The sequence below is a fragment of the Poecile atricapillus genome, chromosome 2 (assembly GCF_030490865.1).
Source record: "Poecile atricapillus isolate bPoeAtr1 chromosome 2, bPoeAtr1.hap1, whole genome shotgun sequence".
Taxonomy (NCBI): domain Eukaryota; kingdom Metazoa; phylum Chordata; class Aves; order Passeriformes; family Paridae; genus Poecile; species Poecile atricapillus.
In genome coordinates this window covers 31,217,163-31,242,856 of record NC_081250.1, presented here as the reverse complement: position 1 = coordinate 31,242,856, position 25,694 = coordinate 31,217,163, and the positions used below count along the sequence as shown (strand labels likewise).

The window sequence follows — 25,694 nt, the reverse complement described above, 5'->3', positions numbered from 1 at the left end:
TTCTCATGGGATACTGATACAAAAAGTAAGGACTCTTGTTGGAACATGGTTCTGGTGCTGTGAGAGCACTTGTCACTTCTGTATCGCTAAGGAAAGGAGGGCGCAGCATCATTCTTCTTCCTTGTGAATACTGTTAATTAAATCCTATTTTAATGACTTCCAGGGAGGCACCAGAGGGAAATAAATTATCTAAAAATATAATTCCAAGGGGGATCTTAAAAATACTTGAATAAAAAAAAAAGTTCTTCAAGAAAGTCCCTCACATCAGAACCCTTAGAATTAGTGAAATTTCAGGTATGCTATACTCCTGACTTCAGGGCAGCTGTATATAAATTGACTATACATTTTATATCCAATAAAACCTCAATAGTCCAGGTGTTGCAATCATATAAAAGTTCCAATACTGTTCTCTTGCCAAAGCTTGCTGAAGAATAGCAATTCCCTTATTATATGAGTTCAAAGGACAATTGCAGACTTTGCTGGCAAGCACTTGCACTGACCTAAGGAAAAAGCAGGAACCAAGCACTGACCAAGTAAGGGAGTAAAATTTGGCAAGGTAAAAACACCTGAATTCCACAGGAATCAGGGCACCAAATGTATCAAATCACTTAAATAATAGCAATTAGACTAGGTAATACACTTTTCTTTGAGACATTTCAAGTGATGCTGACAGACATTTGTTAAATTTTCCTTCCCCACATAAAAAAAAAGGAAAAGAAGGAGAAAAAAGTAACTGAGTACAATAACACACTTGACAAAAAGCCAGCTAATTAGACAAGCAAAGTTCTTGGTTAGTACAGGAAATTGCAGTAAATTATGCATTGCATTATTTTCAGATAGCTTAAATCAAAACTATATTTTTTTTTTTTGGTGGACAAACAGAAAACTTGCAAGAATACTCCACAATATTTGCTAGCAGAAATTCTTTGTGACCCAAGAAAGAACATCAGCTAAGACAACAAATAAAGCTTCTTATGTTTTGGATTACCAAACAAGTTCTGTAAAAGGTTGTGTTTTTTTTAAAGAAATAATGTAACATATTGCATTAACATTCCTAAATTGTTATATATCTGATATTAAAGAGGATCTTATGGATTTGATATTTAAAGATGCTCAGCGTGTTCACTTCTAACACAGACTTCAGCTGAACCACAAGGACCCAGCAATTTCACAGAAATGAACCTTGGACACAATTGTTGAAACCAGAGTTTGTTTGGTTTTGGGTCTGGAAATTAATCTACTTGGTTTTCATTTTAGACAGCATGAAACACTTTCAGGCTGTCACACAATAATAAATCTTCCTTCCAGGAATGACACTTTTTGGATTTGCAAAATGATCTGACACATTATCTTTTCTTTCTTTGGGCCAAATGATTCTTTCTTTTTAAAAAAGTCAAAGGCACGAGGAAAAAAATTCTGCTTTCAAAGGCATGCGATAAAAACTGGCTAAGGAAACATTCATTTATTATTTTTGACATTGTGATTAGGACCTATATGTGAACTAAAAATCCCTGGGTAAGGTGCTGTGTCTGTCTTCTACATTTTAGGTTTAATGTGCTAGGCAGCAGCCAAAAAGGATAAAAGCACAAACAATAAAAAAAGACACCAGGGGACACTTCAAATCACAGTTTCAGCATGATAGCAGCCTAGCCATTAAGAGAAACAGGAATTTTAAAGGGAAGATCCTGCTATGCATAAGAAATTAGGGGAGGAGTCCCATTTTAAGCATATACAAAAAATGGTGTGTGAGACTATGTCTGCATATAGACTGACAGGCTGCTTAGCAAGCAGAGATGGACTTCTTGATGCTGAGGAAAAGTTAATTTGGATGGAATACGCAGACACACACACACACACAAACAGACACACTTGAACTTGCACAGAAAGAAATATTTACAAATGAAAAAAATTGTCATCCGGACGGGGATATTAGAGGAGAAGTATGTCCCTGGGGTTTGTGTGTTGCATACACCTTGCAGAAATTGTGATTTAAAGTTTACAGCAGGACAATTCCTGTGGGTATCTGAAGGCTGGCTAGTACGCCAAAAAATAGCCCTGACTTCTTAACTCTGGAAAGGAGCAGAGGAATGGGACTGCACCTGACCAAGTTCAGAGATGCTCTGTTTAGTTTTTCACTACAGACTTTAACTTGCTCTTTTTTTCCCAAAAGTAAAAAAGCTTACCTCATCAGCTGTTTCATGATGAAGCCCTCTGATCCTGTGTCTGTAATTTTCAAAGACACAGGTAGAGCTCAATTTAGATACAGAGAGGTGCACAAGAAGAGGAGAAAAGAAGCTGAGAAAGACGGGAAGTATTTATTTTAGCTTTTGGATATTTTGGGTTTTTTTTTCCACAGGAGCCTGGGTGCGGCTGCAAAATGATTCAAGGAAAGGAGCCAACCATAAACACTCCTGAAGACAAGGACAATGATGTTCTTGTCCTGAAGACAGGAACACCATGATTAAGTCCTGTAAGTCTCTGAAATTCCTGCTTTGTCTACAGCAGAGTAAAGCAAAAGTGTGTCTAAAAATTTTGTGAAAAACCCCTCCATTGTCACACCCCGGTCTCCTCAGCTGGCCACACATCTTACAGCCTCAGTGATGCTTTCAGAAGGCCTGTGGTAAGGCTATGGGCAAAGCCCAAAAAGTCAGAAAGGGGTTTGTGAGAAAGGCTTCTCCTGTGAGCAGTTTTAAGAGCAGAGGAACACCACTCAGAAACAGGTCCTGGGCTCTCCAGATTGCTCAGACATAAACAAGAGGCTTAGGATGAGGCTTAGAGCCCCAAAAGGGGGACTTGGCAAGCTGCAGAGCTGAAAGAAATACATCACATGTACTGATTTCAATAAGCATATGTGACATAACTTGGCATTATTATGCTTTTGTGGTTAATAATTTTGTTTTATCTGCTTGCATACACATCATCTTTATTAAACAGTAACTGTCCTACATGAATCATGCAGTTCAAGGCCAAGAAAATAATCAGAGACCATGCTATGCTCTGTGCTGAGGAGATGGTATGGTTTGCAAAAAATAAGGAAAATTTTGCTTTCTGCCACCCACCACACTTTCCCTGGAATGAGGAACCAGATGATAATGTTGAGGCCTCTTGAGTACTAATAAATCAGCCTAGCAGCCTACATCTACTTTATATGAATTCTGTGCAGTCCAACCCAACTTGGACACCTCCAAGACTCCCAAGCAGAAGATGAGCAGCCAGAAGAAATGACACCACCTGTGTTCTAATCACAGCTTCAGACCCCCTGAGTTTCTGTAAAACCAGATTCTTATTTACTTTATAAAATACATTAAACTGCTTGGTTTTAAACCCAGGGTAGCAGGAATGCATTTCCAAGGTTCTTGTCTTTGTTGCAGAGCTGAAAGCAAAAGAAACCACCTACTTTTCAGATTAACTCCTTACTAGTCAAAATCAGTCTGTTAACAAAGTTTTTATTCTTAAGTCTAATAACCATCTTTTGGCTGTCATCAGGCATATTCAGATTCTCACTCAAACCAACCCTCCCTAATGCCATTCTCTCTGAATACTGTATCAAATTCTGCAGCCACCACAAAAGGAATCATGCAGGCAGAGAAATTCTGTAATAGCATACACCTACATGACTGGTGTCAAAAGTGGTTGAAATCAGGATCTCTTTCCTGCTCTGGTTTTAGAGGCTGTAATTTAGCTTTCTTTTCTCTTTGGAGAGTCTGGGCAGCAAGCTTTTTCCTTGGCAATGGCATCTGCAACAAAATAGCAGTTGAATTATGTTAGAGACACATTTTTTGTACCCTTGCTGACAACTGTATATATATCTGGGTAAAAATTGGCCAAATACAATGCCAGTGTCAAAAACCCTGTCATTACCTGGATATTTAATGGTATGTAGGCATGAATTAGATTCTGGATTACAGAACATAGGAAAGAAGTGAGAAACATTGATTTTATATAGAGCACTTACCATCACTTCATAAGATACAGGATATGCAACACTGCTTGGTGCCGGGATCACTGGCGATGGGAGACTTCAGGGTTAACAAAACCTCAGCTTCACGAGTACTGCCAAATGGCAAAACAGAGGCCTATAGCTCTGGCTCGTTTATGCTTTATTCTACAACTGAACTTCAGATCTAGGATTATGGTTACTCTCAGTAATGATAACAGTAATGTTTTCTCAATAAAGAGCTTTCAAGGAAGATGTTTATTTCTATTTACAAGGCTTGTTGCCTCTCTTGCTCTGGGTGTCAGTGAAGGTTGATAATGGCATCTGTAAAAGGAAATTTCTCAGTCTCACCACACACACATTAGGATGATGTTCCTTGCTTTGAAACAAGAAGCAACAAAGATTTACAGATTTGCCCTTTGATACTCACTTATTTTTTTTCTTCCAGTTTTGACTTTTTCTTAGTGTTTCCCTTTTACTGTTAAGTCCTGGTCACTAAGTTACATGATGATTGAGAACACATCTGTTGTCACTTGATTCTAGGTCTCTCACTCCTAAAGCAAAAACTGGATCATGTTAGCAGCATGGACAGGTAGTCTCACCAGTGATGTCTGGCAGGTGTCTTTAGGCCCCAGCTGTCTCTTACTGAGGCATCACAGCAAATTTTAAATGTCCTCATATAGGGCATGTCTAAAGCCCTTTTCAAGAGCAATTTTGTGCCACTGTGCAAAGCAAATGCTATGACTGATTCTGCACAAGGACAGAATATGTCACCTTCCCCACCAGTGGCATGTTTTCACCAGTACTCGTGAAGTGACCCAAGTGTGCAGTGAGTGGCACAGATGAGGCATCTGCAGAGATCTACCCATTCCCAGAAATCCAGCTCCTCTACCACCCAACAGAGCAAGGAAGAAGAGAAGCTATCACAACCACTTATTCTAGAGATTGTATTTACACAGGAAGAATGTTCTTGTCTTCAACCAAGTACTGGCACCTCCTAGTGCATTCAGGTTTCAGATTGGTTGGAAAAGGCAAACCAGCTGCACCTCCAAACTGATAGTGTTTTGTTCCTTCCCATCTTCTCAAAGTTCTTCTCGAATATGCATCTGCCCATGTGCTTATATCTGATAAACAAGGTATTCTTTGTGTTTTATCTGTCTGGACACAGTATTGTTCAATTTTTAAATACTCACAATCATATTCTTCCCTTTGAGGATATCAGTGAACCTTAGTTTATGTGCTTTATACTTTTAAAAGGAGATGAACATCTCTGCTTCCTTGTCACAGACATATTTTAAATATGTTATATTTTATATGTTATAAAATATTAAAAATATGAAAAAGATATGGATTAAATATCGATTTTATTTTTTAAAGAGCAAGTACAATGATGTTGCATCAAAATAATGCTATGTCATAGTTGTTACAGCTCTGATAGAAAAATAAACATCTCAATATGCTACAGTGTAACTCATTAATAAATATCACAATAGAAGTTAGTAGTCAACTGAAATTAATAAAATAGCTATAAAAGTATAATATTTTAAATAATAAAATATTCAGTATATTTCCAGATGAACAAAAGTAGTGATTTAAAAGTATCATTTCAAATGTAAAATGAGCAGTAAGAAGTTATCAAATTTAAAACCTCTTCCCTTACTAACATTCTCTATGCATAAAATCTAGAGATGCATTATTTATCTCTCTAAATTTATTTTTTACAAAAGGTAGCATATGTAAAACAGAAAGTTTAAAACTGTAGTATTATTAATAGCTGTCACACAATCACTAAGTAAGACACTTTAAAGTAAATTTTGAAGCAGTAGTAGGTAAGAGTGAAGATGTCAGCACAGTGAATTCATCCAACACTAATGCCACTGCAAGACTCATTTTTCAATATCTCCCTTCAAAATATAACTGAAACAGCCCAAATACAATATAGGTATCAGGATAAAATGTTAGAATTTGGACAGAAGTCATTATTTTAACAATGCCAGATTTTTTTTTTTTCATAGGTACCTTTTTTAAACATGTTCAGAAAAGGAAATAAAGAGAACATGCAATTCAGAACAGCATTTCTAAAGCTTAAGAATCCAGAAATTTTAGGTTTTTTCTTTCCCCCGCCGCTCCCTTCCCAGACAGGCCAACCATTCTGAGCTGGCTGGATCTCAGTGAAGTCCCGCTGATTTGTCTTGCTATAAAGATGCATTCCTGCTGGTTAACTTTAACCTTTTCCCCCCCTCTCCATAAAATTCAATTCTCCATAAGAGCCAACAGATACCTGTGCATCACAGCAGTCTCAAGATCTCAATCAAGATCAAGATCAGAATTAAAAATCAGTGTTTTTCTTAAGTATTGCTTCATTTCTGCTTTCTCCTCTGCTGCAAAATGTGAGCCAGGACATTGTCACCGCGCATCACTCGCACTCGGGGCAGAGTAGGAGTCACCCAGCACTGGCTCAGCACAAATGCCCCTGTGAGAAGTGCCCTTTACAGCTACTGTTTATATTCCTTGAGGCTGGCTGGTGGAGATCCAGGGGCTGGTAGGAAGTCAATGGGCAGGGGCCCAAATGCTCCCCTGGAGCTTTAATGCAGGTCTGCAGCATCCACGATTACAGGCTGTCCCTTGCTGGGTTGTGTGCAGGCATTTTTGATGAGTAAAGATGCGAAAAGCCCGCAGCATTAGGGCTCAGACTGCACATAATGCAGTCCCAGTGCGGGGCCAAGTGCCTGCCATGCAAACCTACTTTGAAGAGGTTTCCTGCCCTGACAAAAGGTGAAGTGAGATCTCAGAGCACCATATCTGCAGGGATGCTGTGGGGAACCACAGTCCCCAGTTCCTCCTGAAGTCTCCTCACAGGCAGCCGTGCTCTTCTAAGTCACCATGTCCAAGTCCCTGGTCACCACCATAGACCCTATGTTTATTTTAGGATGGAGGGGTGCTTGAAGCTGTTTCACACGTTTACTCCCATGCTTTGCAAAACATGCACTAAGCAGGAAATAAATATTATATATGATCAGACTGGGAAAATAATATTTTTCCACTGCAGTCTGAAGAATGCTTTACATAGCAGGTTTTCATGACATTATAGAGAGGAAAAAATAAATCCAGTTGTAAATAATAGCTAAAATGTAAACTATGCCCATATGAACATCCTTCCTTTTTAAGGTTCATTTTTAACGTCCTTGCAAATGTAAGGGAATTTCAGCTGGGCACAATGAAAATTCCTTGCATACCATGCGCACGGTTTCTGGATGAAACAACTATTTTCCCACACACTTCTGCAGCAATCTTATTAGTGTAGTCACGATGCTTGGAAATAACTATTTCATAGCATTTCTTCATTTCATAATACTCAAAGAAATCTGAAGTAAAAGACATACTTTTTAATTATATAAATAAGCAATTTCTGAAGTGCCAGGCAAATAATGAGTCAAAGGTTAAAAAAGGGGACTAGAATTTGAAAATATACATATGGATTTTAACGGTAACAAATATGCTGTGAAAAGTCATGCACATGTTCCATTTGTGGGACTAAGTCTAAAAACAATTCCCCAAACCAATGATGAGATGCGGCGGTATCTGCTGGTATATTTTTGGATATAAGCATGCAGTAAAATTATTTGACTTCTTTCAAAATTTTTTTTGAAGAAGAGCAGTATAAGAAGTGTTATTTGAGAACTTTGGAACAGTCTATTCTGAGGTTAGTTATTTTTTCTCCTATTTTTATGAGCATCTTTGACGCACAATACATTGAAAACCAATATGAACTAATTTGTCTTTAATATCTCCCACATTAAGCACTATAGGAAGCACAGTCCCTCTGCAATCACTGAAGAAATTCCTTGTGAATTAAAGGCTGCTTTCTCATTTAAGGTCATGTGCTGAGGGAACACAGCTCCCTAAATAGTGAGGCTTTTGTTGAGCTATTCATCTCCTGCAGCAGCTCTTCTGAAAAACATGGTCAAAGGCAGAGGGAAACAAGTACCAAGCAAAGCCAGAGTTTCTCATGGATAGATTCCATCCCTAGAAACAAAGCCTCCTCCCAAGAATCCTGCTCTGTATAAGCTCCCCACGGGCCTTCTAAAAGCCTTGACCTGTCACATTAGCAGCAGCTTATTCTCTTTCACCAGGCTCTTCCACAATACAGCAAAACCATGAGGGAGATGCAAAAAAGCTTTTTTTCTTTTTTTCTTCCAATTTTTTTTTTCAATTTTTTATTTATTTTTTTGAGAATTTATATACATTTTTAAATCTCAGGACAGCAAGCACCTTGCAGTGCAATTTGTCCTGTGAGTCTGCTCTATTTGACCAGAGAATTTTAAACATCCAGGCAGGTGTCTGATAAGGAAATACTGGCTGTGCCCCTTCACAGGCAGCACTCCCATGCCAAGTGCTACAGAAGAAAAGCAGTAGCAGCGTAATGTGATGTGTCTGGAAGATGGGTATTACAGCTCAAGTCTTTCTTCCACCAAGAACCCAGTTCCATTATCCCTCACCCACAAAACTGAACTCCCTCTAACAGTGAAAAGTAATTGCTAATGAAAAAAAGGATAATTATCAGTTCAGTAAATGCTTTAGTACATGCTTTAAAGGCCATTATGGGGTGAAAATACATTCTGAGGCATCTTTTTTTTTTTTTTTTTTCCCAAAGGGTTTATCACACTGTTTAAAGAACATAATTAGCCTCTTTTTTATATACTTAGATATACTCCACTAAGCATTTTTTTCTTCGTTTAAGTTAAAACAGACACCCAGAGACTGTTTCCCACTCACAAATAGCCATCAATTGTGATATCAATCTTATATCTTTATCCCACCAAAACAAATTGTTTTGAAAAAATTAATTTACACAGGAGGAAAAGTCCTATATACTTTAAAAGAAAATCAGAGTTTAGTGTGTACTTGATAGATTATAGAATTAATCTATAACTAACTTTCTACAATTAAGCCATCACAAAAGTCAGGGTCAGTGTAAAAAAATCACTCTTTTTGTTAAATGAGACACTTTTACCTGTGTGGTAGAAAGCTCAGGACCTACTTTGGAGACTGCTTTAAAAACACTTATTAGTACAATTTACAGGTTTTTTAAAAAACAATCCCTAAGGTCTAGAGCTTTTATGACTAATGAAAGGCCCACTGTCTGTATATTGTTTTTTTCAATCCCACTTGATCCATTACCCGAGAAACTTAACACTCATAAAACACTCATCATTTTTCTACATCCTGCCTTCCTTTCAATCCTCACAGTCCTCAGGTTTCAGTGGGAATTTACAGAAGAAATACAGAATAGGAAATACAAATAATTTCTAAAGACTGCACGTAAGGACATCCTGCTTGGTTTCTGTAACTCTTATCTGTGACAAATAGTGACAATATTTAGTATTAGCAATAAATGCTGTTAAAATGACACACTGTCTTCTGAGATGATTTTTCTTTCTGCCAGCAAGGTTTTAGTGCATTAGAGGTTGATCAGATTTCCATAGGGTTTCAGCAGCATAGAGTTACTAAATCAGACTGACACTTCCAATGAGCATATAACAACAACTTGTCTTCTACCACTCTAGCTGGTTTCAGGGATTAAAAAAAAAAAAAAAAAAATGCTTCTGTTTGACTTTGTAGTCACATTCTGCTCTCAGATCAGCTTATATTGGTCCCACTATGTTTGGAAGAGTTTTGCACATTTCTGAAGGCAGAATCTGATCCATATTTATAAAGTCAATTAATGTGTTCTCTTGAGAAAAAGACTCCTATTTTCCTCACTTTCTTCTAAATTGCAGGTTTTTTTCTCCATCACACACTGGACACATTTCTCAAGGCACAGTCACAAACTGAAGTGGTTACAAAAAAACTTAGAAAATCTAATCTCATCAACTAATTTACACAGAGGAAAAGAGCACATGTAAAATCAGACTCATGCCTGACATCATACAAAAAGATCCAAGTCCTTATTTGGCAAAACACTGACATGTAGCTAGCAAACCAAACACAGCTCTGGTGTAATTTATCTATTTGCAATGGAATTGATGCTGCTTGTTCTAAAGGCGTAGTCTGCTGGCAGTGATCATCATGTAGACTATGCTGTTGGATAGAGGAACTCTCATTTTCTGTAGCCACTCAGTTTCCAAACACCTTAAATTTTGTATAAAATGGGGCATTTATATTTAAACAAGTAAAAAAGCTAAAAAATACTCTTTATCAGAAATAAATTATCCTTAAGTGACATCATTCATACAAAAAGACCTATATATATATAATTTACCTGTGTGTGCATGCATATGTGTGTGTATACACAACATGCACCCATACCAGGAACTAAACACTCATTTAATCCCATTGTTTTTATGAGGAAAAGATTAGAGGCATGAGCAGACAAATCAGTGGAATCTGTCAACTGAGAGAACTATAAAAGTACCATTTACTCTATTTAAGAGCATTTTAATAGTTTCATCTATTGCTATAATATACAGCAATGTTAATACTTCAGTCACAGCTTTTGTCCATTCCCACAGAGCACATCAGTACTAGCTACATGTAGAGTGAGATCAGTGCTTTGTCAGACCGGTTTGTATCTACATTCTAGGCCATAACTAAATAAATTAGAATATGCTAAAGTGCTACATCAACACTAATGTTTCTGAACAGTAGTAATGCACATTTCTCTTTCAAACAAAATTTAAAAAAATACAGCAGCTATATTCCAAACATAATCACATAATGTGAATATGTTTACATGTCACTTTGTTACAGTATTCAACAAAATGCACAACACAAAACCATATGGCAACAGTCAAGACTCCCACAGAATACAAAAGGTAATTTTTTAAAAGTTGAGCATGATGGAAATAGATATTTGCAGTCTTCAGAAGTCACACTTGAAAGTTTCGTTTAATCGCAACTTGCTGATGTCGATATTTATTTCCTCTGGTTTGTCACGTCTGTATGTTACTGTTCTTGTACAAACTGTAGGCAAAAACATCTTATCCTTGAAGGAGAAGATACAATTTTTATCAGCAATTAGCTAACTTTTATATGCAAGAAAAAGATTACTGAAGATGATGGCTCTGAAATCAATTACCTTCTTTGTTGTAGATACTCTGTAATCTGATGAAGACTTAATTTTATTGCTACTCCCCTGAAGAATTATCTGTCTGATGATGAGGACAACAAGCAACCCGATCAGAAAGGTAACTATAAAGATTATGGAAAAGACTCTAAAGTAGTTTCGTCCAGAGAAACAATCTGCAATGAAAGGAAAACACAAAGGTAAAGCCTAATGTACGGAACAGGCATATCCACCCCTGCTTGGTAATGTCACATAAATGTAATACAAGCCTGAAAAAAATGAAGGGAAATTAAATTAATGGAAATTAAGAGGAAAAGTTGTCATATGTGAGTATTTAAAATTGAGCATATCAAGAAAGGCAATTCAGATCAAGATCCATAGTAGAAAAATAGTGGAACTATTATTCTTTTAATCTACAGAACCAAGATGGAGGCTTTGCATTGCCTACCATAAATTCTTTGTAGATGAGTGAGTTTATAGCTGAAGTAGAGAGGATGAAATATTAGAGATGTTTGGGGCAGAGAGAATTTAATCTTTGCAAGACAACAGTGAAGATCACTGGTAAAATTTGAAAGAAATGTGTTCTACTGAATCCTTGTCCAGTGCTCTCCTTACTGGTAGACCGACACATTTAACTATTAAGCTTTCCTTAATACTAAAGTTATGAAAAAAGTATTCACAATTAGTTTCCTCATTTATGAACTGTAATATAAAAGATTTATATAAATGTTAAGTGACAAAAGGTAACCATTTACCTGCATTTTTATTGCTGCACAGAGTGATTAAACTTTATGAGATTTTATTAAAAAAGATTTATTCTTCCACAGCCCTCACAACTGCAGTTTTTTATACTTGAAAGGAACATTTAAACATTACTGAATTTGAGTAATTCTATTTCTTCATTCTATTTCTTTCTTTCTTATTTCTGGTAATGTCAAATAACATAAGCACGTTCAAAGTAATAAAACATACAGATGCCATAACAAATTTTTATAAATATTTCTTTAAGCATTGCTCAGGCAGGATTCATCATTATTAGACATGACTTCTCAAGGAGCTGGAAAAACTGAACTTAGCAATACTTGGCAATCTTATTTCCTGTTATTATTTATCTTTTACTTTCCCTAAAGCTATGAATGATTTTTTTCTTTTTCCTGCTTTCTTTCTTTGTTATTGCAATAATGTCATATACTTCTGAAAGGCATTCTAACACTGGCAAATTCAATTACTAATCACAATAGATTTTAATCTCTTATTAAAATTACCTAGAAAATGGTACTTACCTGAAGTATTATCAACATAATGCAGTAGGTAAGAGCATGAGGTTGTGCACTGGTCAAGTATTACTTGAGATACATTGTTAGAATGATAGCATTGAACACAGTTCCTGTAAAATAAAAATTATAATTAAAAACCTATGTCTTTCTCTGCACAGCCTTTTAAGAGATTGTATCAACAGGCTGATGTATTGCTTGCACATAATGCTTTCCTGTTGTTGATAAAAACATTACGACATTTATTTATTTTTTTTCTGAAATGTGATGCCTCTCTCAGCATTTTATCCCTCTGATGCTTCTCAGAACCAGCTAGTCAGAAGTTGCAAACTAAAACATGTCTTTGGCTTCGAGCCACCTTCATCCAATCCCTGCTCTGCCTTTTGTGATGCAAGTTTGTCACAGGGTGCAGCTAATGTCCAGCTTTCTTCAGCTTTCAGCCTCCAGCTCCTGTGTAGTCTTTCCTTACCAATCAATCTCATTCAGATGCAGGCTGGAACTGAAGGGTAGAGGCAAGTAGAGGAAACACAACTTGTCAATAATTTTTGGATGCTATGTTAAGACAAAGGTAACTAAGCACTGCTGTGCAGTTTAGAGAAAGCACTATAAGTGGGAAGCAATGCTCTCAGTTTTACCATCTTCAGTATATAGCCCTGAAGGAGACAGACGTCACAAGAGATCCCCCAAAAAAACCCTAATTGAATTTTTAATGAAGATATGCCATCTTGTGAATTTATTAAAGGCACACACTTCACAGTGACTTTGAACAAGTGTAAGCCAGAAAGGTTAACTGCATTTTATCTAGTGGAATCTTAGCAGCAACTTTTCCAGCTGTGGCCAAGCTTGGCTCTCCAGCATTTTCACCAGATGAGCTATAATTGAGATAAATACACATAAACAATGATTCTGTTTTGAGCACAATGACCTTTCCAATGAAATGCTGACCTTTCACCCGCTGCGCTACAGTGAAATGCAGACCATGACATGTGTGAGGAGACGGTGCAGAAGAGCCATGTCCAAGGAAAGGGCTTCATTTGCTCCCTGTGCCAGGACCACACAGTGCATCAGTGAGAGCCTGGTCTAGCTTTTCTCCTCCTGGGCTTGCTCATTTCCACCTGCACACTGTCCCTTCCTTTACATGAGTAAGGAAAAATGACATGTTTTGAGACTAGGATGGAAAAGACTAAGTGTTTTGAAAGTGAACAATGAAGAAAGTTGTTCTCTGGGTTAGACCCGCTCTGCTCTGCTGATCAATGGCAGTGACAATGCACAACTACCGCTCTAGTTCCACTCCTCTTTCTTTCAGCTGAGAAGCACAAGGAGTGTGCAAAAACAAATATGGAAAGTATTACTGGACTTGATAACATTCAAAAGTAGGATTTATTTTCCATTTTTAAAAATACAAATTTATGGTTTTATTTCCTATCCAGGAGATCTCGTATGAAGAAGTTAAAACAGATGCTGAGATGTGTTTCTCTTAATTGCCAGTGTGAACCCAACTACACATAGAAGTATCAAACATGAATTGTACTGTTTTCCTATGGTCTAAATAGGTAAGAAATATAGCATCTAGCCAAGCAGAAATATTTCTTCATGTTCCAACACTAGGGAGTGAAAAAGTCAAATCTAGCACATGAAACATACCAGTTTTCTTCACAGCCTTTGTTACAAGTAGGGCAAAATTCACAGAAACGGCCAAAGCTTCTTGGATCTGTGCACTCACACTTTCCACATACACATTTTCCTCTTCCACTGCAAATTTGGCCCTTTGAATTCAGGCAGTGCTTTGCTGATTGTGATGAGCACTCACAACGATCACCTTCCCAGCCAGCAAAGCATTTGCATTTACCACCGTCACATTCACCATTACCTACAACACAGAGAGTCTGTAGTCATATGCTTCCATGAAAACATAGAAAAAAAAAGTTTAGATGGATACATTTGTATTGCTTGTACTTTACCTGGACTTTCTAATTAGCTTTTAAGTTAACAGCTTGGACTGAATTTACTGGCATGATCAATATTGAAGGCTGCCGTTCATTGTTGAGCTGAGCAGAAGTTGCTATTATGATGTCACTCTAAAACATTTTACTAAATTTTTCTCTTTTGCTTTGGATCAAAACAATGGAGATTAGGAATTACACAATGACCAGGAAAATAGTCTTCAGGCAAACTAAACAAACTTCTCTTTAGCGAGAAAACATTCCATTCAAGTAAACAGCAAGATTCAGTGGAAGAAAGATACAAAGTCTATGCGCACAAGCCAGGTTCTTTCCTTCCTTTTCATTTTCATTTTCCATTTTCATTTTCATTTTCATTTCCATTTCCATTTCCATTTCCTTTTTTCTCCTTTTCCTTTTTTTTTTTTTTCCCCTCTTCCCTACCAAAAAGCAGACTACAAAAAATAAGAGTTTCTAACAACTCTGTTTCACTCAGAGTCTCTCCTCTGAAGCAAGTATTCCCTACAGCATTCATTTTCATACCAGTATTTGAAATTGCGTGCAACTGTATCTCTCACAGGACTGATTTAGGGTGGTAGAAAATCAGAACCTCACCTGGAAGTTATGATCCCTTCCTAATCTCACAGCATCTCATATTCCCATTAGACTGAAATCCATCAACTAACTTCCAGGAATAATATTATTTTTTTGTTTGAGAAATCAGTATCATTACTCATTAAGAATTTTGAGATTTAAATATTAAAATAGGTAAACTTAGGAAAAAATATCAATGTATCCCCTAGAAAATGGTGGTGAAATTTAGAAGACAGTGTGTATGCCTGTGGTGAAGAGAGCCCAGGACTGTGAATTCCTAACAGGATGTTCAGGACATTTCCCACACTAATTCTGCACAAACAATTCTTGTTATTGACAACCTTATATCATTGTTTTCAGCTCCATCACGTACAGTAGCCTCAGAAAACAAAACAAACCAAGAAAATACAGATATAAATGCTGCAACTTACCAGAACATAAGTTTCCCTGGTGATACGGGCAGGAAAAATCATCCATTTCACAGTACTTGCCATACACCTTGCCTAGCTTGTTTTTGTGGCAGAAACATTTTCCCTCTATGCAATTTCCTTGACCACTGCAGACGGGCTGGCCCTGGTGTTGCCTGCACTTCTCTGAGGGGAGCGTGTCTCTGTTAGAGCTACAGTTATTGTCACTGCAAGGGGACTGTTTGCTGTCAGAAGTTTCATCAGCCCACACTCTTTTGTGCCCTGTGCTGTCTCCATACTGGCAGGCACAGCTTTGCTGCACATTGACAATGGCAGTTTCATTGAAACCAATAGGCTTAAGTATGGCATATTTTCTCCCTCCAGTTGTATGGCATCCTTTCATTGTAATTGATACATTGAAAAGCACCTAAGAAGAAATAAAAAAGGATTTAACATCATTCTTATTTTCTTGCTTACATTTGCTTATAATTTTTAACACATAAATACAGCAGAATCTTATATTGTATATGAAGGCACACTAGCTGATAATAGCAAAACACACAGTGGTCACTTGTCAAACATGATATATTAGTAACAATAGGCATCACAAATACAGTTAAAATCCTAATGATAGGGGATTGACAGAAGTCTACTTTTCAAGTTAAGAAAGCATAGTTGCAAAAAACAAAACTTTAACACAAATTAAATGGAAATAGAAGTATCATCATCATCCTGCTATTATTTAATATGTATATTCTGTTATATCACAGGAATACTCAGGTAAGAATTGGGACTAGATTGAGCATGACAATACACTAACAGAAACAGAGATACTCTTCATAAAAAGAATCATAATGAATGTCCTGCTGCAGAATTGGTCATGCACATAGAAACCACAGAGGTTTTTGGATGGCCCTAGCTACTCCTACTAAAACACAGAAATGGCTCACACATTAGCAGTTACTTTCCCCAATTCTGTGGACCCAGTGCCTAACTCCAGGCCATGTCATGCCCATCACTACCATCCTCCAGGTCTTCATCTCAGTAGTGACAGCATCTACAGCAGCAGCTCCCACAGTTTTTTGTAATCCTGGCACAGGACTAACAATCATTTTGGTGGTTAGGTGATTGCCATAGAGTTTTCATCAAAAAAGTTTTTGAAAGCTCTGACACGTGTGACACACTAGATATCAATCCGGTATCTCACAATTGGTTTTGGGCTTTTTAATTTTGACCAGTGTTCTTCTGACAGGGTATTCTCCCTAAGGTTTTGAATTTTTTCAGCTTCCTGATATACAGTAACTCTTTCTTGTCTCCTCACAAAGAAAATGTAACCAGGAGGAAAAAGTGAAAAAAGAACGTAAGAGAAGCAAGTACCTTTAATCTTTGCTACCAAGAAATAAAGACTTCCAAATAAAAAAAGGAGAAACCCCGAGAAACTGATTACATATGAGGTTGAAATTACCCACAAATACTAAGGCCATTCATCTCTCATCACTGTCTCTCCCTCCCGCTGCGCCCCCACACGAGAACAACCCAGCCCTTGGGGACAATGGTGGCTTTGTGGCGAGTGGGGCTGCGGCTGCCTACACAGACAACAGGAGAAGAATGATGTGCAGAAACATGCACTTAATGTCATACTGAGGGGGCACACAGCCTTTGTCTCGCCCTTTGCTTTTCTTCTCATTTCTCAAATGTGCCACTACACACATAACCCCTCAGCAGCCCACACTCTCCCTGCACTGAGTTTTCTTCCCTTGGGTTGCAGGGCAAAAGTGTGGCTATAGAGAAATGGATTCATACAGCAGGTGCGTATCACGTGGGGAGGACAGGCTGCAGCGAGGGAATGTGCTCTTCAACACAGAGCCCTGCCAGAAAAAATCATCTTCATGTACAAAACAGTACTGGAAGAATGGCAGGGAAATGGGAGGGAAAGGAAAATCATGTTGTGCGTATGAGTTGTGAAATTTGATTCTGAACACAGCAGCAGATAGATTAAACCTGTGGTGACTAAATAATTACACCACCATGACACTTGCTAATAGCCAAAGTTAGTTTTGCACCCTGAAGAGGCCACAGGATTCTTCCAGAATTTAATCCACTTTGTGTTTTGGTAAGAAAAGGAAGGAAGAAGGATTAGACAATGAAAGGAATGTGAGAATTAAGGAAAAGCATTTTATCTGTAAACAAATACTGAAGGAAGGATTTACGGTTAAAATAAATTAATCTCTTAAGGATGGCTCATTTTCAACAGCCGTAGAGGTTTAGGACCACATGCAATCTGTTACAATCAACTGGCTTGGCTTTTTATTAAAAGGAAACAGATATAAATATTTTTCTTTTCATTAAACAGAACAAATTCCAGTCCTGTTTCTTATGACATGCCCAAGAAGCAAGTTTCTCCAACAGCAGAGAAAAGATGCATTAAGACTAAAAACAGCAAATCTCCTGTAAACTGTAGAAGCTACAATCAGCAGCATCCAGACAAAATTCAGATCATAAAATACATTCAAACTTACATTACAATTCACATATTTAATTTGTTTTGCTATTTCTACACAGAGACACAGGCTATTTCTCACACTAGCTGAGACATATGTACATGTCAAGCAGGAAAGAACTCCTTGACCCTATTCTCTAGAAACACAGATCTCTTCCTGGCAAGCAAAAAGAATTACTCCAGTAGTCCAAGCAAGTAAATAAATATATCGAGGCACAGAGAAGTTTTTCTGGGAAGAAAACCATGTTCTTTACATCAGCCAGACATCTTCCCTTACATTTTCATGGTGCATGATGATCTGTTTCATTCATTAGGTGGCACCAATTCAAATGAGAAAAAATTACTTTATTAATTTGATTTATAAAATAAACTAATTATCCACAACCCTGATTGTGCAGGAAGACTCCTAAAGCAAGAAGAGAGAAAGGTGACATCTAGTACAGATCAAGGAACACAAATTCCAGTTATTTTTTTCCACTGGGTGATTATCTTTCAACCTCTTTACGTACAGATTTCATCACAATGGATGTGGTGGTTGTGCCCAGTGGAGGACAAAGAAGGAAAGTTTTAATGGACGTTAGCTTTCAGGAAAGGCTTTGAGCCTTAGTTCCACAGGATTAGTGAGAATTAAAATAAGATTCGGGAAAAATAAACCCAGAGAATAATAGAAAGCCTGTGATCATTAATCACATAAATCCATTTTCAGTTTAAGTAAATCCCTAGAAGATTTCACACCATTGAAACCCAACCAAACAGAAAAATAAGTATCCCAGTTTCTTGAAGAATGAGAACTATCAACATACTTCATTATTATATCCCACATTTTTACATCCTTCCATGCCAGTTTTTTTACTTCCATCAGGACAGATTGCAGTGATATTGAAATGAAGACCTTGGATCTGGTTATCCACTTGAATTTTCACTTCAGAGATTAGTTTCTGTAAACAGAAAACAAATTTTAATTGCATTGCATCTCAAAATATGTAATGTACATTAGTGACTAACACCAAGTACAGCTCCTATGTCTGATGAAAAATGAAGAAAGCTTGTCTGTGTGAAGAAAGGAATGAATTAAAGCATTGTTTCCATGTAGAGACCCAATTACATTCCAAATATACACAACCAGTGAACTGGTAATTCTGATAAAGAGGATTAGGTTTTTCAGATAAAAATGTTTTCAGCTTTGATAACATGGTTTTGAGACTGCATTTTTCACAATTTGAACAACCATGAGCAACAAAAACTGCTCATTGTTCGAGTCGATGCTGCCTTTTAGCCACACACCTAAAATACAACAGTAAACACACATACGACCACTGTTTTCCAGCAGAAAAGTTTCCTAATTGACTTAAAAAACTTCTGATATTTTGCAACTGTCTTGGAAAAGTTTTCTCTGAACAAACCTTAGGGTGACCTAAAGGCTACTGGGATTATTCTTACTGATTTTTCTGAGTCAGCCAAGACTATATAAGCCAACAATTGGCACATCCCATTAGGGCATTTTGCAATAAAAAATAATGAAAAAGCAACTACTTTGTAACTTGTATTTACTATATGATCTAAAATTCTACTTCCTTCAAGGAAGAAATATTGCTCCTTGACCATTTAAAAATTTATTAAAGCTCTGTACAAACTTATATTTATAAGTTATATATTTTTTATATTATAAAATCCCTCTGAGCAGAAAATTGCACAGAGGGATTTTTAGAATTCCTGTCATATTACTATTGAAAAATGAGTTTAGTGGGATATTTTTACTGCTACAAATGGAAATGCAATTATATGAATCTTAACACATGTTTATCTGAGTAACTTTTTGAAAATTAGTGACTCATCTTTGGCTTTTTAGCCAGGGATTTTCAGCCAGGGTTTTCCATAGCTAAGCCTAAGGTTTCCCTGCCTGGAACAAGACTGCAAGAGGCCCACTGTCACTGAATATCAACACTGAATTTATTTTCTTACCTAAGTCCTTTATTTTTCTCTAGAATGCAACACATTCGAGAGATGTTCACCATGTGTTTATATATTAAAAATCCCCTAACACTATGATAAAAATCTCAAGGCTATGATGGGAAGAAAGACTGTCTAAAAAATGAAAATAAAGCAAAAGCAAACTGGGGGTGGCTGGACCAGGAAAGTCCCACTAAATCTCTTATTGAACTAAATTATTGTTTCATAAAATTTCATTTCCTCCCCTTGAATGTTTGCCCTGCACTGGATAAGAATAGTGTTTCCATTTAGGATGGACAGTGTAAAGCTGTCATACAAAAGGATTAGAATTTTCAAAATTTTATGCCAGCAACTTCCTGCAAACCTCCATATTCAAAATGAGATCTTTTGACTTTATAAGAGGAAGCAAAATACTAGTGAGAATTTGTCTGCAATTTGACTATTCCTAAACTCTTCTGCTTTTGAATATGTTTGCCTTTATCCCAGTGTCTCTAATGTGACAGTGAGAAAAATGTGTGCAAAAGCACTCTACAGACTAGGAAGAGTCACGGGGGCTGGCTCCTCATTATAGCAAATTTGCTGTAAGCAAATTTCTTGATTCTGTGGTTAAGCAAGTAAAATGAATAGTTCTGGCCTCCCATATCCAAGTAATGAAAAAAAAAAAAAAAGTGATACCTCTGGATACCTCTGGATACCTCACATATACTTTTGTAGCTTTCAGCTTTTTTCAGACTTTTTTTTTTTTTTTCAGACTTTTCAGCTTTCTGAAATGGAATGTTTATGAGTAGCTGCACAGCTTTACAGCATTCAACCATGCAACCCATCACATTCATTTAGATGCTGCTCTATGGGCTCCCCATGCTCTAGTACCTCAAATGTCTGTTTCTTGGCTTCATTTTCAAAGCTTTTTATACCCTCTTTCCTTCACTAACTACATGCCTATTTCACTTTCAAACTGCCATTCTGTGTCAATCATGTGTGGAAAATGACTTTATGCTATTTCCCATACTACTGCTCTCTCTTTCCCAAACTATTACGTTCAATTGATGACTCCAAGCAAGAGTTCACAAAGCCAGTTCCATTGTTCTCTCCCAAACCTCTATCAAAACTCTTCTTCACTTCCATGCCTCAAACCCCCAAGTTATTACACCGCTTTTTACAGTATAGATACTGCTTTTCACTATATCCACTGTTCTCAAATTACCTCCTTGAAAATTCCCATAAATTATTCTGCAAAACTCTCCAGATACTGAATTGGGTATTTGCTCTGAATTTATATAGTGCCTAGACAGCGGTGTCTGGTCTGTAACTAAAGATCTGAGGTGCCAAAATTCAAATAAATAAACCATCTTTTGAAGTGACATAGCCACAGGTGCAGAGAATAAAAAAAATTATCTAGAATCACCCTTAGAAGTTAAAGAACAATAGCTCTTGCCTTTGAGACCCTGACAGCCTGGGACTTTGAGAGCTATCATAAGATAGTAACTTATGGATAGTACCTATCCACCTGGACATTAAGAAAAGTAGGGAATGTATCCTTGTGGCCTTCAGATGAAAGAAAAGATCCTGGAAATTAAAACTTCAGACTATGAAAGACGAAAAACGTACAAATATTACATACAACATTGCCACTCTCATCATACCTGATAGGCTTCTACCACCAAATCATTGAGATTTGCTGCTTGTGATTCTATTTGCCTTGCAACAGTACCAGGCAACAAAGGTAACAGATCCTATGAAAAAGACAATAATTTATGCAGTTTTAATTTTAAGGATAAATATTTCACCTTCAAAATTGAAAAAAAAAAATAAAATCAAGTTTCTAACCTACTTTATACCAATGAAACTGGCTTCCTTGAACAGCAAAAATAACATTGATGTTATTGTCAATCAGTTTTTCAGAGAGCTGCCCAAGAGATGGATGCTCCTGAAAAATACAACAGTAAAGAGAAGATTGCAGATTAGTAGGGAAACATCTTATGTTTCATATATGACACATTATAGATTTCCAAAACCGATTCAATCTTAACTTCTAAATGTACAGAGAATGCTAGACCAACATCAAAACCAGGATGTGGCCATTTGAATAAAAAATAAAAAAAAATCATCAGGGCATCAGCCAGGCTTATCTGTTGCCAATTATGAAGATCTGCTGCACAGTGGAAGGACTTACTCTACAGTACTATTTTGCTGGTTTGAGCGTGATGCTTAAGAAATATGGATATGATGTGGTCCATGGTCCATTTAGAAGAGCAGGGAATGAGAGGTGGGCTCTTGTGAAAAAGTCAGGGAGAAAGTCCAACATGAAGCTCTGAGATGAGGTGTGCTTTTGGGAACAGAAAGGAGGGTAATTAAAAATGTTTGATTCTCAGACATATATTTTGGCATCAAGTGCAGCTACTGGATCAGGTTCTGGCATTGTCAGTATTCTATGCTTATCTCACGACTGACAGCACTCTCCTCTGCATGTTCAAGACCTACCTAAGGATTCATGACTCCAGTCCTCACCATGATAACCTGCTACACTTTCTTAACCACAGCTATGCTTGTCCTCAGTAATGCATTGTTCTATTTGGTGGAGTACCTACAACAGCGTGTCCTGTGCCAATGGCCTGCTTTTTTACACTTCTCGTTGAGAGATCTGACATGGATTTGAGAACAAGAGCTGTGTTGCTATCTCTCCATCCAAGATCTGGTGAAGTTCAAGGGGTCTTTGTGGTCCCAGTGGGCTTTGTACACCTGGGTTATGTGAGATCCCTTCAGCTCCAGTACTCTAAACCAAACTGTATCTCAAAAACACCACTTATTAACCAGCCTTAAGTAAATAATTCTCAAGAAGTAAATTCAACACTTTCAAAGAGGTTTCATCTGGACACCTCCACTTAGGTACTTCAACCTTTATCCCCCACATTTTTTTTTGTCTTTCTTTTCCTGGTATTTTTCACCATCTGTCCTATATTGTCTCTCTCTTGCACAAACACAGTCTATTACACTGAACGGTTCCCCTTCTCCTCAGATTGTCCCTTGTTACTTAAGCCAACCTGCAAGTCAACAGCTCTGCTAGCAATAATCTGAATAGCAAGACAACTGAGACAAAGTAATGCAAGGGAGTAAAATCCATTTTCCATCATATTGCACCTTTATAAAGAGCCTTGTACAGAGAGAACAAAAGAGTTTCTTGGTGCAGTCAGAGTATATGACTCTCCCAATGTTTCAACACTTTGGTAAAAGATGATATGGATAATATAATAGATATAATAGATAACTGATGAAAGGTGGATAACACAATATTAAGCAGGCCTTCTTACAGTTCCAGATGGAGAAAGTAGCCTACAGAACAGTGCTAAGCCCTCCTTCTCCATGGCACAGAGCACAGTGGTGGGGCCTCCACTGTGCTGCACAACCCTACAGGCCATGTGCAATTGGCTGGCAGATCACAGCACAACAAGTGGTCCCAGGACACGAGTGGAGACAGATCTTCTGCAAATACCTACTGCACCACAAATATGGGAATGACAGGGGCAGTATCAAGGGATCATGAGATGGTGGCAAAATAAGTCAGTCTTCTTGATTAGTACATGATACTAGACCTGTCTGAATTCCAGCAGAGTTCCCCTCAACAACTCTGCAACTACTAGATGAACTCTGAAATTGGCAGTATCAGAAATAGCTTTCCAAGCCTTCATAAAACAAAAACTTATTCAGATGGAGCTTACTGAAGTCAAGAGATGACACCCATAGACATGTAAGAGCTGCACGGACAGGATTCCCAGCCTACCTCTGCTCACAAGGAATGCTGAACTTCTATGTACTTGTCATCAATAACTGTCTAGAGTGTCCAGCTTCCTGTTTCTTTTTATTAGAATTGAGTTTAAAAAAAAACAACCAAAAACCAAAGCCCAAAACATCAACACACCCACACTAGCTTTTTAATTTTAAGCATGTATAGAGATGACATAAGGTACCAGTGGTCACTCATGGAGCCTCACTTTGCTTGCTGTGACAACCTTGATGTCCTTCATGTGTTTTTATCTTACCTTTTCCCACTACTGCTCAGATAAATGTACTTTAATTTTAGATCATCTTTCTTGTTTTAATTACATCATTCATTTTATTATTTTAACCTCCTGTGTTAAGCTGAGAAGATAACTAATACAAATGTTAAATATTTCAGTAAGGGAGTTAACCAAGCACAGATCTAATTAAAAGAGACTAGATTTCTTTCCTATCATGCTTTTTTTTTGCTGACCTCTCTGACTGCTTAGCAAAAGTTAAAAAGAAACATGCAGAAAAATGTCTAAGTGGAAACATTTCTGATGTAAAGGCCAAGCTTATTCAAACAAATAAAGCAAAGTTCTCTTTACTGGCACAAGTAAGAAATAAAAATATGCCAAAATACAATCTTCTCATGACTACCCAAAGCTAAGAATCAAAGCAGGAAAACAGTATGATTACAGAAGTCTCTCTAATTTAACACAGCCAAACAAAATTGTATTGATATGAACAAAACCTAAAACTGTGTTTCATATTGTTTCCTAAAAGACTGACAGATTTTCATGATATTTCATTTAAATATGAAATAGTCTTCCCAGCCTCCTGATTTTACTGATTCATTTGAAGTCTCATTATGGATATCTATAAATAAAGTAATCATGTGTTCCATGGATAAGAAGAAAAAAGTGAGAAACCAGCACACTTTCCCTTACAGACACTATTGTGTTGTCATCACATCTGCTCCAGAAAATGCAATTCCTAGTACTAAGTGCATGCCTACTGTTAACATGTGGGCATGCAAAAATTAGCCCATATTAAAAAAAAAAGGATTAGCAGCCAGAAGACACATGGATCTAAATGTGCCACCACAGATCTAAGCATTTTTCAAGGTCATTTCATTTGGGTGGCTAAAAAAACTAATTTCATAAAATACATCAATAGTAATCACCATGGAGATTTATTTTTCCATATGGGACAGTAAAATTATGATCTTTCAAACCAGAATGCTAAATATCAGTTAAAACACCTTTTTTCAGTCAGCATAGCTGCTTAGAAAGATATTAATTAATTTTTTCTATATTTTCCACTGGTGAGTTTCTCAAGTTGCAATAGAAATTAATTTCTGAAGTTGAACATAAAATAAATACAGTGGGGTTTTTTTGGTTTTTTTTTCAGAAATAGACAATATCTTTATTATCAAAGGAATCCTGGACACCAGAAAAATATTTGTACCTTTAGAAATTATTTAATAAGGAGAGCAAACATCCTCTGATTTATAACACTGCAACTAGGAAAATTAAAAAGAGAGAAAAACAGAGAATGTTCTGCTTTGGGAAAGAAAAGTTGCAGGATTATTTGCTCTAAGTAGAATAAATTGAATGGACTGATTAGAATGGAAAAACAAATCTCACGTCTGTGAGGAAATATCCAAGAGGTGACAGAGGGAGTATATGAATGCAAGAACATCAGATAATCAGAAATCTAAATAACCTTCCTGTAAGCACACACTGATCTCCCTCCTCCATTCAGCAAGCTCCCAAACACTCACTGCTTCCCAGAAACCACCCGTATTTCATGATCACACAACAGCCAGGAGCCTCTTCCTGCTCCTTCACTATCCTTGTAAATAACAGTTGCTGGGATTACATTCAGGTCTAACCTCACTTACACCAGCCCTCACTGTCTTCACTTGCACATTTCTGGCTCTGGCTGAACACAGGCTGTACACATTGTGCTCGAATTGTACCACAGCTCATGCTTCTGCTTTCTGGGGATTACATTGCAATTAAGAAGTGATGCATGTTTCTTAAATAAACAATTCATATTTATTTAAGAAAATAACCACAGAAGTTGAAACCAAGAACTCTTAAGCAAAAATTCCTTTCTTCAGTCATTTGTGACTACTTTATCTATTACTGAAGAAAGTATTTTGAAAGCTAAAACAATATGTTGAAGGCGTCTTATTTTGCTACAGCAGATTTGATGCAACTTTTTGCAGAGGTGTGTATTACCATACATTGGCTTTCTACTGT

At 37.1% G+C, this 25,694-nt stretch overlaps 1 protein-coding gene across 2 annotated transcripts in view; it reads right to left on the bottom strand.

Annotated features, from left to right (window-relative positions):
- Positions 1-5,284: 5,284 nt before the first annotated feature.
- The window catches only part of ITGB8 (integrin subunit beta 8), a 46,633-nt gene continuing 26,223 nt past the window's right edge, over positions 5,285-25,694 (bottom strand). The window contains exons 7-14 of one of the 2 annotated variants that reach the window (XM_058833089.1): positions 21,500-21,595; positions 21,312-21,401; positions 18,522-18,656; positions 15,243-15,645; positions 13,922-14,147; positions 12,287-12,390; positions 11,016-11,179; positions 5,285-10,922 (exon numbers count right to left, since the gene is read on the bottom strand). In XM_058833089.1, the coding sequence (XP_058689072.1) occupies positions 10,800-10,922; positions 11,016-11,179; positions 12,287-12,390; positions 13,922-14,147; positions 15,243-15,645; positions 18,522-18,656; positions 21,312-21,401; positions 21,500-21,595 (1,341 nt within the window). In that variant the 3' untranslated portion in view covers positions 5,285-10,799. The remainder of the gene's footprint in view (positions 10,923-11,015; positions 11,180-12,286; positions 12,391-13,921; positions 14,148-15,242; positions 15,646-18,521; positions 18,657-21,311; positions 21,402-21,499; positions 21,596-25,694) is intronic. The other variant, XM_058833090.1, reaches the window with a different exon arrangement.